Source organism: Protobothrops mucrosquamatus, unplaced genomic scaffold (assembly GCF_001527695.2).
Source record: "Protobothrops mucrosquamatus isolate PMUCROS unplaced genomic scaffold, P.Mucros_1.0 scaffold277, whole genome shotgun sequence".
In the NCBI taxonomy this organism is placed as follows: domain Eukaryota; kingdom Metazoa; phylum Chordata; class Lepidosauria; order Squamata; family Viperidae; genus Protobothrops; species Protobothrops mucrosquamatus.
The window spans coordinates 337,666-352,218 of NW_015386621.1; the positions used below are offsets into that span (position 1 = coordinate 337,666).

Consider the following 14,553-nt stretch of genomic DNA (forward strand, 5'->3'; position numbering starts at 1 on the left):
TGGCCCAGGGCCAAGGCAGCGGGGGCCGTTCCCTCACTGTTTCCAGGATGGTTTCGCGGGCCACATGAAACCACTTCGTGGACCGCATTCGGCCCCCGGGCCTTGTGTTTGACATGTCTGGACTACAGCAGTTTCAGAAAAATATATGAATATTTCAGGAAAATATTTCCCGATTTTTTTTTCAGATCTTGCTGCTCTCCTTTTTATAATAGCAATGAGCTTTTCTCATCTATTGCAGTGTTTTAAAATCCAGCCTCTTGTATGGAGACCAGAATGTAGAAGAAGCCAGGAAAACATTTAATTACTTTATTTATTAGGTTTATATACTGTCTTTTCGCCAAAAATTCTTGATTTTCATTTTGACAGATGAAATCTCTTCTGGCTAAATTTGGATTAAGGATCAATCTGACTTTCTTCATGCAGACCAGGACCAATATTTACAATCTGAGACTTTTAGGAAGCTCTTGACTAGATACCAAGCAGGGTTTTAGGTGGCAGAGGTGAGCAAGTGATATCTAATTTATGATGACATCATCACAAAAATGAAACAAATTTTGCAAAGCCATTTGCACTATTCATGTGATGATGTCATTGACATCATACTGTGGCTTGTAACAGATGCCCAATCCCAGGTTTACCTTTTGAAAAAGAAAAAGCAGAAGAAATATTCCAGTTCCTCAATGGCAGATTGTCTAGATTTCTAGAACGGTTAGAAGTACCTGAACTTTGATACTGTGAGACCATTTTAAAAATAAATATGGATGCCAGGAACAAGTATTGGCACAGTATAGAATTAAAATAATGTAATAATTGTATTAAGTAACCTGTTAAAAAAGATTGATAATATAACAATGGTGCAAGCTCATTGCACCATTGCAGGTTTCTGTCAGGGCCAAATAACCAGCATTCACTGAGATCAAAACATCAAAGAATTTATTAGTGCTACCTATACACAAGAATCAAGTCAAATAATAGTCAAAACTAAATTGGCATTAGATAAGGGTCAAAGGAATTCACAGAGGACTGGATTTAAGTCTCTTGTGGGAATGCAATGACTACAAACTGATGATACATTTAACCCCACTTTCCAGCTCAGCCAGCTCATCTCCTACAGTGCCTCTACATCAGGGGTGTCAAACTGCCGGCCAGTGGGCTGGATGCGTCATGCGGAAGCTGTGCCCACCCCAGCTACGGCAAGAGGAAAAAAGTCACGATACGTCACAACACGTCACGTGACACAGTGAGTTTGACACCCCTGCTCTAAATGATCTATTCTAGGGTAGTGTTTTTCAACCTTAGTAACTTTAAGATGGAGTTCAAGTCCCAGAATTCCCTAGTCAGCAAAGTTAAGAAACATTGGACTAGGATCAGACTTAGTGTAAGGCAGCTTCTCACACTCGTATTCTAGAACATGAGATGTTTTTCCTAACAAATCATGCATTGTAAAAATTGTTTTTTTTTTAGTATTCCTTATATGCAAAAAAAGAAAGGATGTATGATAACTTTTTTGTATGATAACTTTCTTGGTTAGCACTACTTCTTAAATTTGGGGGGGAAGAGGGAAAGAGTATTTACGTATATACTTAGCTCCATATATACACTCCACACCACACAATTTTAGAAAAATGTAACTATACTGGGTTCAACTAATGGGATTAAGTAGCTCAACTTTGCAAGTTTGCAAACTGTATTTGTCTTAAAAGCACATGCAATAAAAAATCATTAAAGTCTGGGTTGATGAAAATGTCATCTCCGCTGCCATCTAGTGCTGTAGTTTTTCATTATTTTTCTTCAGATGATTCCACCATGAAGAAATATTCCTTCCTCTTTTTCCATTCTATGAAACAGGTGGACAATTTTGGGTTACAAAATAATTATCAAGTCTTTTCTAAACATTCAAGGACGTTTTTTTTAATCATTTGCTGTGCGCTTCTCTTGTATGAGAGAACACGCTTTGCTAGCCCAAATTATTCAGATTTAACTTCTGTTGCAGAATTGCAGCGATGAGCAATTTTGATGAGTTCCATCCTTCTGAGAGGCAATAAAATCCATTTAGGAAGGTCTGATTTCTTATTAACTAATCAAGCACAATTTGTGTTTTTGCTATTGATATCACCAGAAAAAAAAATTATCAAGTTTTCCATTTTGCGATACCTGCTCCTCTCTTTTTTTCTTCCCTCTCTGCCATGCCACCACGACACTTCCTGATAATTCCCAACAAATTGACTGACACCTCAGTGATTAAGATCCTGGTCTTGTCAACCAGAAGGTTGGCGGTTCCAGCTGCAAGTACCATGCAATGGGGTGAGCTCCCATTACTTCCCCTACTCCTACCAATCTAGAAGTTGGAAAGCATGCAAATGCCAGTAGATAAATAGAAACCACTTTGGTGGGAAGGTAATAGTATTCCGTGTGCCCTGGCATTTGGTCATGCTGGCCACATGACCACGGAAGTGTCTTCAGACAAGCTGGCTTCCTTGGCTAGGAAACAGAGCTGAGCACTTCCCCCTAAAAGCTGGACACGACTGGACAGCTTTACTTTTATGATACCCCGAAGAATAAATAAATCACATGGGATGGATTTCCATCATACTCTAAGGCAGGGGTCTCCAACCTTGGCAACTTTAAGACTTGTGGACTTCAACTCCCAGAATTCCTCAGCCAGCTTTGGCTGGCTGAGGAAATCTGGGAGTTGAAGTCCACAAGTCTTAAAGTTGCCAAGATTGGAGACCCCTGCTCTAAGGAGTCTAGGCTAAAATGTACAGTTCTCAACTTACAACCACAATTTGAACTAGAATTTTGATCACTAATGATGCAGTCATTATAAGTGAGTCATCACATGACTGGACCAATTTTATAACCATTCTTATTGCAGTCGTTAAACGAGTTGTGTGATCATTAAGTGTGGACAAATATAGTTTCCCCAAATGGTGAGCATTGCCTTACGAAGCTGTTATTAGAAAAAGTTTGGGAATTAAAAGTCTAGAAGGTATTGAGAGTAAGATTGGAGGATCCAGGTTCATCCTCAAGCATGGAAATGTAGGTAAGGAACTGTCTCACTCTGATTGTATCTCTTGTCCTGTTATATCTGTCAGGAGATGCATGCTCTGAGTCCCATCAATCAAAGAGTGTCATCTGGCTGAACCCAGGAAGAGACCTTTTTTTGTCATGGTATCTACTCTCTGAAACATGAATCCCCTGGAGATCAGATTTTCCCTGAACCTTCCATAAGGCCTTGATGATCTGGGTTGTTGGGGCCTTTAAGATGTGGGAGAGCCTATTATATGGTTACTGTATATTAATTAGTGTGGGTTGTTTTCCCCCAAGTTGCCATATATTGTTATTTATAGTTTTGTTATTTTGCTTTTATTATGTTTTTAAGCATTGTTAGCCACCCCAAAGTCATGTAATTGTACGTTCAACAAACAAACAAACAAACAAACAAACAAACAAACAAACAAACTCAAAGCTTATACAATGAGAGCTTATCCACTGGAGACAAATTTCTTGTGTGTCCAATTACATTTGGCCAATAAAGAATTCTATTCTGTTCTGTTCTATTCTCTCATTGAATGGCATTGTGTTGTTCACTCACAGCACAACTTATTTTATATGACTGTTTTTGTATGAATCAAAAGGCAAAACATCTGGAGAAAAGGATGGGTGGATGGAATCGGTTGTAATGAATACATTATATTTGTACTGATGTCCAGGTATGTTGTCTAAATTCCACTGCTACAAAAGTATATATTAAAAGTACTTTTAAGATAATTTAAGATAATTGATTTGGATTATGGCAACATAATAAATGCAAATAACCAGTGCTTTTTTTCACACGTCATACAACCCGCCTTGCCTACCCTACAAGGTTCCATCCAAAAAAGGTGCCAGAACTCTGTTCTGGGCGTTCTATGAGAAAAAAAAGCCCTGCAAATAACTAAATAAAGTCTGTAGGATGAGGGTGAGTAATCTTCAGCTTCAGAACTATACATGGCTCCAAAATTTCTTTTTTCACTCATTGGTGCCTCCTCTAAACAGCTGAAAACTCAGAGAGGATCTCTGCTTATCTATTTCTGAACTGCTTTCTCCACTAGATGGCAGGAAGAGATTTGAGAAGGATCTACGGCTCCTGGGAATACTTAAAAAACACACCTTTTTCGCCAGGTCATGGGTTTGTCCTTAATTTTAGACCTAATAAGAAGTGTAAGTGTATATTCCATAAATCAAGGCAACTTTGCCACATGAAAAGAACTGAGAATTCTACCAGCTGGATCTAGGAATTAGTGAAGTTATCTGAATCTCTCTCTCTCTCTCTCTCTCTCTCTCTCTCTCTCTCTCTCTCTCTCTCTCTCTCTCTCTCTCTCTCTCTCTCTCTTTAGAAAAAGAAAGGTAGAGTAGTGTTTCAGAGTTAATCTCCAAAATGTGCTTCAGAACATGAACATAGCACCTTAAAATCTGCAGATTTTTCTGAGTTGCATGGCAAACATGAAGGGCAATCCAGGAAAAGACATAGCTATTTTAATGTTGCGTTAGAAGGAAAATTAGATCTGTTCTGAGCCAGATTTAAAGGAACACAGGACAAGCAGAGGAGAAAGTTATTTCTAAAGGCACAGTGCAAACCAAGTACAAGACCAGCTGCTTGGAGATAGTCAGATGTGAATTTCCAGGAACATTTTTTTTATAAAGTCCCTCTATTGTTCCTTAAAAGCATAAAAACTAAACCTGCCCATTTGGAATTCTTGAAAAATGCAATTAGCTGGCTGGACAAAAGGGGGCGCTCTGAGGTCAGACTCTGCTGGGCTTGTGGTTTTTGCATTTTGAATCAAGGTGATGGCTTTGCAAACAAATAACCTTTTGTTTATGAAATGGGAAAATCTCAGAGAGAGGGAAGTCTCTGATGTTCCAAAGAGTTTTTCTTTATTTGAGTAGAATAATTTTGTTAATTTCAGCCTTAGTTTTAAATCTGTCTAAGTGTAATTTCTATTTTTTTTTTGCTCCAAATTTGGCTGCAAGGTTGGATGAGAAGGAGCAGACTGAACAGCTGAAGACTGGATGGTGGAGAGGTGAGACTGGATTTCCTTCTTACAGTTACAAAATGTTGCAGATGGATGTATTGCATTCATGTTGTGGTTAAATTCCTATTTCTGGAGATAGAATCTGAAATGCTGCACTTCAAAAGGGGTCAAAAAGGAAAGAAACGAAAAGGAAAAAATATCAAGGGATGGGGTCTAAATCTATTAATAAAAAAAGAACAATAAGAACAGAGCCAAAAAAGAAACATTCAGTTTTAGTCCTTTTTTTATGCTACCAATTTATGCTAAAATTGTGAAAGCTTGGGTTCAATAATTAACTTGCTTTGATATTTGATGTTTTCTCATCAGAGGCTTATTAATAATTAGGCAGGTGGGAAGGGGTTTCTTCTGCATAGTGCATTCCTTCCAGGTTGTGGAATTCAACACTTTGGGGGCTTTTTTGCCTTTAGAAGAGCATCCAAGAGACCACTTTTATCAGTCCTTTGAAAAACAAGGGCTTTGTTTATGTTTTGATTTATTTTCTCTCTGTCTCTCTATCTCCCTCTCCTTCACACATTTTGGACAGAGAGGACTGCTGTTTGAAAGAGGGGTCAAAGAGGTGATCCATGTCAAAACTGAACAGCCCAACATTATTTATCTTCAGTCTACAACACAGTCATTTCAGCACTTCCAAGAAGGCTCCCATTTGCACTACTCAGGTGGCCCTGAAGACACAGATAAGCCTCCAGGTGGCCTCAAAGACTCTCTAAAAGAATGCAAATGACCAGCTGTCTGCAAGGAGTATAAATCTTTCCATTCCCCCACCATCCAGTCAGAGCTGAAGAAGCTCCTTGGACGAGTAGTAAAATGTCTTCAAAGAGAAAAAAAAAGTCCAGTTGCCTCATGAAAAAGCACTTTTGGAACAGGAGACTGTGAATTTTAATCCCACCTTAGGCATGAAAGCCAGCTGAGTGACTTTGGACCAGTCATTCTCTCTCAGCTCAGCCCACCTCACAAGGTTGTTGCTAAGGGGAAAATAGGAGGAGAAAGCACTGTGTGTATTGACTTGAGTTATTTATTAAAGTAATAAAGCTGCAAAGGAAGTAAGCAACCAAATGTCCTTGTGTCTCAATTAATTTTTAATAAGGTCACAGATTAGCATAACACTTCCTTGGGTGTGTGTTGTCAAGATATCACTGTTCATAGCATGCAAAGGTCCAGCAAAAGAGGCTCAGAATTGAATTTTATACAGTCTCAGAAATGGAATAAGAACTGATTTCAATTTGTTAAAGCTGGATAAAGAAAATCTTTCCCCAATCCTGGCCTGGCAAAAACGTTTACTGTTTCCACTGTTCCTTTTACACATTCTTTTTCTGTTATTGTTGTTCTTTTAATTTAATATTTACTTATTTATTAAAGTATATGTTTATTATAGGTTTCAGGACAGGATGTCAGGATATAAAACAATAAAAGTACTGAAACTGAATAATCATCTCATCATCAGGAAGCAGGAAAATTGGTAGTTCTTTTGTAAACAAAAGTATTACAGCAAGTCCCAAAAAATAATTGCAAAGTTGGCACAGCTTTTATTTGTATCAGTCTAATATTAATCCTTTTCAATACTTGGTGCTAAATATTAGAAGAAATAAAGAGAGAAACATTTACTAAAGGCATTGCTATTAAAACCTGGTGACAAATTGTCTCTCCATCATTTTTCTATGGCAAAATTAAATTAAAATAAAATAAATCTAAGGCCAGATCAAGATTTTTTACACCCAAATCAGCTATAAACTGCAGCCATAGGCTTACAGTATATATAGGCCTATTCCCAAGGTTTGGGAATGACAAAAACCTGAAAATATTCGATTTAATTTGCAGAAAACTGGTACTTAAATAAACTTGAAGAAATTCTATAACTCAGAGAGAACTTTCTCTTGCTCAGCAACCCTTCTGAATGTATTTATTTGTTTAAAAAATATATGCTTTTTAAACACACATGGAAAAGTAAGTTCCTTTGAAAACACGATTAGAATCATTCATTCAGTCTTTATTATTATAGTTCATAATATTATTCACAATTCTTGCTTCAAAATTTCACAAATCCTTGTGAGTTTGTATAGGTAAAATCATGGAGTCACAGAGTTGGAAGGTATCCTCAAGGTCATCCAGTTCAACCCCCTGTTCAGTGCAGGGATCAGTAGAGAATCTCAGACAGACAGTTGTTCAATCTCAGATATTCACTAACAGAGAACTAAATGGGTTTCAATGCAAAATACAGCTGTTCTATGTTCTGCTTCCTGGATGAATGAAATGGAACAAAAAGGAAGTAAGAGCACACTTAAACAGATTACCTCAGAAATGGAACTTAAAGGGATGAAGGTGTTACAGAAATTGGCTTCCCCCAACACAAGAACACTCTGAATAAATCCTGCATAGACTGATGTTGCCCCAGTCATGTCACCCTTTTGCAGAAAGCCATCCAAGCTTCAGCTATATGACAGTGGGCAAGGATCAGAATCCTACAGCAGCCATGGCACAATTTTCTACACATTTTTTTTTCCTACAAGGAGAGCTTCACTTTCATAGTCAAGCAGGTATACTGTAGAAGCAGCTCCAAATATGTTCCTCTGAAATATACAACAATTGAATCATTGCTGGTTTTGAAAAAAGTGGGTGTGTGAACAGGCTATGCTGCTAAATCAGTTGTCTATTTTTCTTGGCTAGTTGTTCAATCAGGCCCTTGTCAAACTTTTTCAAATTAGGGTTTTATTGAAAACCATGTGTGTTCTTCCTTATTTGTATTTCATCCCTTCTCCTTCTATCGTTGATAAAATCTCAGTTTAACAGGTTGCCTGGCAAGGGAGATAACTTGTTACAATAGACATTATGTTTTTTTTAAAAAGTAGACTATATCTCCATTTAACATATTCTTGCCTATTAAATAAAAAACTTAAAAAACTCTAGCAATGGAGAACCTACAAGTGTTAGAGATAAATCATACCTAGTGGACTATATAGTTTTAAAATGAAATAAAATCCAAAGCCACTGACCATGCTTTAGATCAATTTTCACATCTGGCCAATATCTTTTCAAGAAACCCAGAGTTCAGTCTGGTATTTCCAGGTACAATGATATTTCAATTGTATCAGGATGGTTGATGCTATTCTAGCACCACTAAATTATCCAATTTAGTGCTATGATGGTTAAAATGATAACTCCTAATGATTTTCTTCCTGTCAAGCAACATTTTCCATAAATTTTTCTGATGTGGTTAATTGCTGAATCGATGGAAGTATCTCTAAAGAAAGAGCTAAATCTAACCATTATTCCGATTCTGAAATATACTACTGGTTTTGTAGATTGTGGATAAAAAACATTTTTGATTTTCAATTTTGTGGTTTTTTGCCAGATACTGAATTTTTAAGCAGAAGAGTCACATTAGCTGTGTACCTCTGTAACATATTTCATAGTAGGAAAAATATTTTTCTCAGTGAAGTTACCATATAAACTCTGAATTCCTTGCCGATCATCATCTGGAAGGCGAAAGGTGTTTGGATTCACATAGGAATAGGTAGGGAACATCAAGGCTCTAGGGACATTACTGTGAGCTAGTCCCAGGGAATGCCCAAATTCATGGGCAGCAACAATGAAGAGATTTATTTCTAAAACACAGAAAATAAATAGGTGAATTATAAGTATTAGTCATTCAGATATATGCATATATTCCTATGTCAAGAAAGCTGCATGAAGTTGTAAGAGTTGTGCTTTAAGGAATATGGAAGAATACAGGTAATAGTTGACTTATGTCAAGGTAATGATTTAACAGCTAACCAGCTTATGTAATGTAAGATGTAAGATGTAATGATGGGAATGACTCAGCAGGGTTTGTGTCTCTTTAAGAGCCAGCAGGGTCTGTGTCTCTTTAAGAGCCTCTGTATAAAAGAGAAGGCTCCACTGATGTGTTCTCTCTCTTCCGTTTCCTGCTGTAACTGCGGTTTGTTGGATCCTGCTGTATTAGCACGTGTATGTACATTGTTCCTGGTATATGATATTATAGATAATGTTGCCACGGTTGTTAAGTAAACCATTGCAGTTGTTAAGTTAGTAACATGGTTGTTAAGTGAACCTGGTTTCCCCATTGCAAAAGGGGATCACATGACCCTGGGACACTGCAACTGTTACAAATATGAATGAGTTGCCAAGTGTCTGAATTTTGATCATGTGATCATGGGGATGCTACAATGGTTGTAACTGTGGAAATCGGTCATAAGTCACTTTTTTTTTAGTGCCGTTGTAATTTTAAACAGTCACTAAACAAACTGTTGTAAGTTATAAAACTACCTGTAAATAAAAGTACATTTATGGTCATAGCCAAATGGCCATGTAGCACATATACAACAAAATGTATTAAAATTATAAAGCTAGTGGCCTTCCATTGTGAAAATGATCAATCACATTCCATTTAAATCTTGAGTTTCCTTACATGAAGGGAATAGATTTTATCTTTTTAAGCAACTGGTTGCTTTAACATTTGACAGCACTGAACCCCATGAATTGATCATTTATAAAACAATGCAATACAGGCTGTCCTTGTTGAATGACCACTCCTTCGGTGACCATTTGAAGTTATGGTGCTGAATGCAGGAATCTTACGGTGCTTCCTCTGAATTGCAGTCATTGTAGTATCCTTACCGTTGCAATTCAGGCACTTGGCAACTGGCTTGCAATTAGAACATTGCCGTGTCTTGCAGATACGTAAGTCCCACTTGTGATCCTCACTACTGGCTTTTGACAAGCAAAGACAATGGGGAAGCCAGCAGGAATTCATAAATGGTGGTCACATGACTGCAGGATGCTGCAGTGTTATAACAGAACTCTGCAGGACTTGCTTAATGACAGCAACTTGTAAGTTGGCATGCTAACAACCATGTCACTTAGCAAAAGAGTTTTCAGTTCCAATTAAGTGAAGACTACTGTAATTTGGGATATATTGTTTTTTTTAATTCCCATGCAACACTTGATGTGGCCAGTGAAAGTGAGGCAGGTATAAAGATTGCATAGCAGAAATCTGGTGCACATATTTTTATAGCAAACCTCTGTTAATTTCTGACCACATCTCATCCTCATCAAAGTGAGCATCACCACCTAGGCCTGTTGCAGGAGCAAAAGCATGTGCCAGGACTCCACCTCTTCCATCAAAAGGAAAGTTGTCACCATGCCCTAAACGGAAAAGAATCAAAGTGGCAAATCATTCGCTGAAATTAATTGCTGTCATCAGCAATACCAAGGATTCATGACTATTTTTTTAAAAAAAAATCTGTGCAAATTTCCAGTGAGAACTGCTTGTTAACTCTCCTTCACTATTACCTTTGCTTTTGTTCTTTACTTTTTTTTAAAAAAACAAACCTGTTATTAATTAAAAAGCAATTAGATATATAACTTTTTCCCTAGGACTGAGATGCTATTGCCAGAAAGACAAAAACAAACAAAGAAATCAGAGAATGATTGTTCCCACCTTCTTTTAACTCTGACCCAAACAATTCGCCATTGGCCTAAAATAAGGGTGTCCAACCTTGGCAACTTTAAGACTTGTGGACATCAACTCACAGAATTCCCCAGACAGAAGATTGGATATCCCTAGTCTAAATAATGACATCTGAAGGAATGTGGTCATCAGAAAAAAAAGGTTGCTCACTCTAATGAAGACAGCTGCTGCAACAACTGCAAGATCTATCGCTTGGGGCTATTTCATGGGATGTTTTATCAGGCTGAGAGGTCACCATGTCTTTCTGGCATGGATCCACCTATCAAGGCTGATTAATGGGGCCTCCTGCAGCATGAGAATGCTAAAAGGCCTCTTCTTTGCCTGGAAACTTATGTGGAGAACTAAGAATTCTCTATCTAATTGCTGGGTTTTGATTTGATTTTAAAACTTCTGTTAGGTATCAAAGGATGTGCCAGTTGAAGCATTTCCCCCCCCCCCAAATTATCTATTCAAATTGTTATGGAAACCTAGGAAATAACACAGCTTGATTCACTTTACGCACATACCACAAAGAGCAGCCACATTGTGGTACATTTTCCTGGCCATTGATCTGAAATTTGCTCACTTCCTAATGCAGCTTGTCCTTATATATAATATGCAGCTTTAAAGTTTAATAGTAATGTAAGCATGAAGAGTATTTATGCTTAAGTTCATTAAGTCTTTTCATAAAATAGATCAGGCTGGAAATATCAAGAGCATTTCAGTGACACTTGTATAATGCACAATCCATACCTTTGCATTTGCCTAATGTCAACATACAACACTCACAAAACACAACCCATGAATTTTAATTTCCATAATGAGGGTTTTTAAAAAAAATAAAAAAATGCAAGTACACTTATTGAGCAAGTAGCCCAGATACTTCTGAATAATTCTCATGAGTACACCATTTACATACAAACATTTCTATCTGTATGACTCAGGTGATTTAAGGATTGCAGTTTTAACCAGCATCTGCTTCTAAATATGCTTCCACTTTTCCCTCACCCTCATCTACTTTTATCCTTATTCCATCATCTTGTCTTGACCAATAATGGAACTAACCCATGTAGGAACTAACCCATAAAAAATAGAAAAATAAAATAAAATAAAACCAAGCCAAGTGCATCTTATAAAAGGAACTAGCCGATCTTTGGACTTTCAGTAAGACTCTTGAAACGTTCAAAGCAATGCTACTCAAAATGGTCCCATTTTATCTTGCATTTGGAGCAAAACATATGAATTTTGAAATATTTAGAAATTTTGGCTTTCCAACTTTTGTACATGCTTAATTGGTGTATGCAGGACCCAGTTTTAAATAAATAAAACAATGGACTACTCTTTGAGATTATTTGAACAGTTAAGCTTAACCAAAGCCAATTAATTTTATTTATTTTATATATCATGTTTTGAAACTGCCCATCTCTCTCATAGGCGACTGTGGGCGGTATACAATTTAATCCCTTTTATAAGAGAAATATTTTTTTTCTACTTTTAGTTATTTTAAAACATATATTGCCCTTCAAAATACAATTTGTTCATGAGAAGCTGAAGAAATGAATTAAACTTCTCATGAAATGAGTGGTTACAAAGATCTGATTAATAAATAAATACATAAATAAATAATGGTTACGATCTAGTTCAATTCATTCTACCTTCCCCTAAGTAATTATCTTCAGCTTTAAAACTATTTCCACTTTTTAAAATGTCTCTTCTAATGATTTCACCCTTTTCATGGATAAACCAACCCAATGAATCTGATTGTGTAGAAGTTGTCGACAAGTTTCATCACTGGTTGTACTGGTAACAACTAAGTCATCATCAGATGGCCCTTATATCAGCATGATAGAGATCACTTGTTCCAATGATCTAGTTATGGAGAAGGAGCAGAATCAAAGAGCTGGCAGCTTTCCACAGGAATAACAAGGGAAAGTTTGGGAATATGTTTCATAGCAAGTAGAATAACAACCAGATGATATTTTTTTTGTCCCAAAGATGCTTTTTCACGTGGCAACTGGACTTTCTTGTTTTTCTTTGAAGATATTTCGCTTCTCATCCAAAAAGTTTCTTCAGCTCTCTTCTTTAGAAGCTGAAGAAGCTTCTTGGAGGAGAAGCAAAACATCTTCAAAGAAAAACAAGAAAGTCCAGTTGCCGTTTTTAAAAAGCATCTTTGGGACAACTAATGTGGATGACTGAGAAACTCCATAGACAGATGATATTTTCTATATGGGAGTGGTAAAAAGGAATTTAGAGCTGACCTTGGGGATAGGAAAGGAATGAGCAAACTGTGAAAGGAAAGGAAAGATGTCATAGTCCAAAGATAGACGCAATGGTGAGAAAGAAACTCTAAAGAATCCTGTTTTGATGTTGTTTAGTATAAGATAGGACAGAGAGAAGCTTCGACAGCATTCAAGATTCGGTTATTCTACCTTCCTATAATAAATAACATTGAACAACAACAAACATTGGATCTATTTTTTAAACTAGCCTACTGCAAAGGGGTGTCAACACCCATGCATTGGCAGATGTGAGATATAAACTATAAATAAAAATTAATACATAAGAATAAACAAGCTGAGCTAAGCTTACCTCTAGATCCAAAAAGAATTTCAATATCAGCAGGCCCATTGGTTTTTGTAAACTGCAGGGGAGTCACATCACTCCACACTTTCACAGCATTTGCTATGGCTCTGTCCACCTGGTCTTTTGGCATATCAGGGGTGTAGTTGTTAATCCTTTGAGCAATGGAGGAAAACACAGTACATATAATTAGGAAGTAGACTTTTCCTTTTTCCTTCTATCTCTTAGAAATCAAATAGAAATATAACTTACCTGTATGTCAATATATTTTTATTCCATTTTGGTCTTCCTGGAAATGTCTGATATTCCAAGACATCTGGAACCCCACACCTGGGCTGTCCCATTACTTCAATGGTTTCAGTATCTATCTTCCCAGTTATAGTCAAATGGAAGAACTTCTGCATTATTTTGATCCGTTCTTCTAAGGTTTCTTTATGAATTTGTGGGAAAAAACGATTAAGGTAACCCTGCATAACCAAGGATGGGAGGAATTAGAACATTTATTGTATTACTAAACATCTCAAATAATTATATAAATACACCTGTGTATTGGTGACCACACTCTTCGTGTGTTTGACCATCCACTCATTCTTCAATCCACTTTTAAACATTCTTCTTCTTCTTGATAGATTTGGACTGCAATCAGTAGAGCAGAGATTATGGCATCAGTGAAGTAGGCAGAACCAGGCTTTCTTAAGTGACAATCAGTGCCGTGAACAATTATGATCTTCCTTGCTTGTTTGTTTGCTCGATAAATGAATACACTTCATTATCTTTCCCTCCCCAGCACACCCTGAAACTTGCCAGAAATGGCATCATGGTTGCTTGGTACATTCTTGTTCAAATGTGATGACATTGTTTCTGGGTCTTTTCAGGCCAAAACACATAGTTCAATGTTGCAGCTTCCCTAATCTGTTTTTGAAGTTAGACTTTGATTTTGAGCAGGTTCATTTGGAAGAGATTTTCCTGGATTCCAAATTGTTTAGGCTTTTAAAGGTGAGCAACATGACTTCATATATTTTAGAGTTAAAAGTGGAGGAGGAGGAGGAGGAAGACACTATTAAGAATAGAATAAGCAGATAGCAGATTTGATTACCCCTAGTAGATTGACAAAAGTTATTGATTTCAGTGCAGTACAGTAACAGAAGGACCGCTCTTCCCTTGGCATCATAAAACTGAAATGAAGCTAGAGATAGAGGATTATTTTTCTTCTTATAGGAACAACTTGTGAGTCACAGTCATTTCTGGGAGTTGAAACTCATTCCTGGACCAAGAATTGGACGTAGCCAGTGCACAGTTTTCCTGAGGAAATAACAAACTAATTCAGGGGAGATCAGAATGACTAATTATGTGGCATGGTTGCATGTTAAATAAAAAGTTCTTGAGCACAGTTTATTTTATTTATTTATGTTTCTTATCAATTTGGAGTTTTGTCTA

The 14,553-nt window shown here is 37.0% G+C and overlaps 1 protein-coding gene across 1 annotated transcript in view; it reads right to left on the bottom strand.

The window, feature by feature from the left end:
- Window positions 1-6,958: 6,958 nt before the first annotated feature.
- LOC107286357 (macrophage metalloelastase) overlaps window positions 6,959-14,553 on the bottom strand; it is an 11,902-nt gene continuing 4,307 nt past the window's right edge. The window contains exons 2-6 of the mRNA XM_015814713.1: window positions 13,369-13,583; window positions 13,126-13,271; window positions 10,107-10,232; window positions 8,513-8,674; window positions 6,959-7,309 (exon numbers count right to left, since the gene is read on the bottom strand). Coding sequence (XP_015670199.1) covers window positions 7,296-7,309; window positions 8,513-8,674; window positions 10,107-10,232; window positions 13,126-13,271; window positions 13,369-13,583 — 663 coding nt within the window. The 3' untranslated portion in view covers window positions 6,959-7,295. The remainder of the gene's footprint in view (window positions 7,310-8,512; window positions 8,675-10,106; window positions 10,233-13,125; window positions 13,272-13,368; window positions 13,584-14,553) is intronic.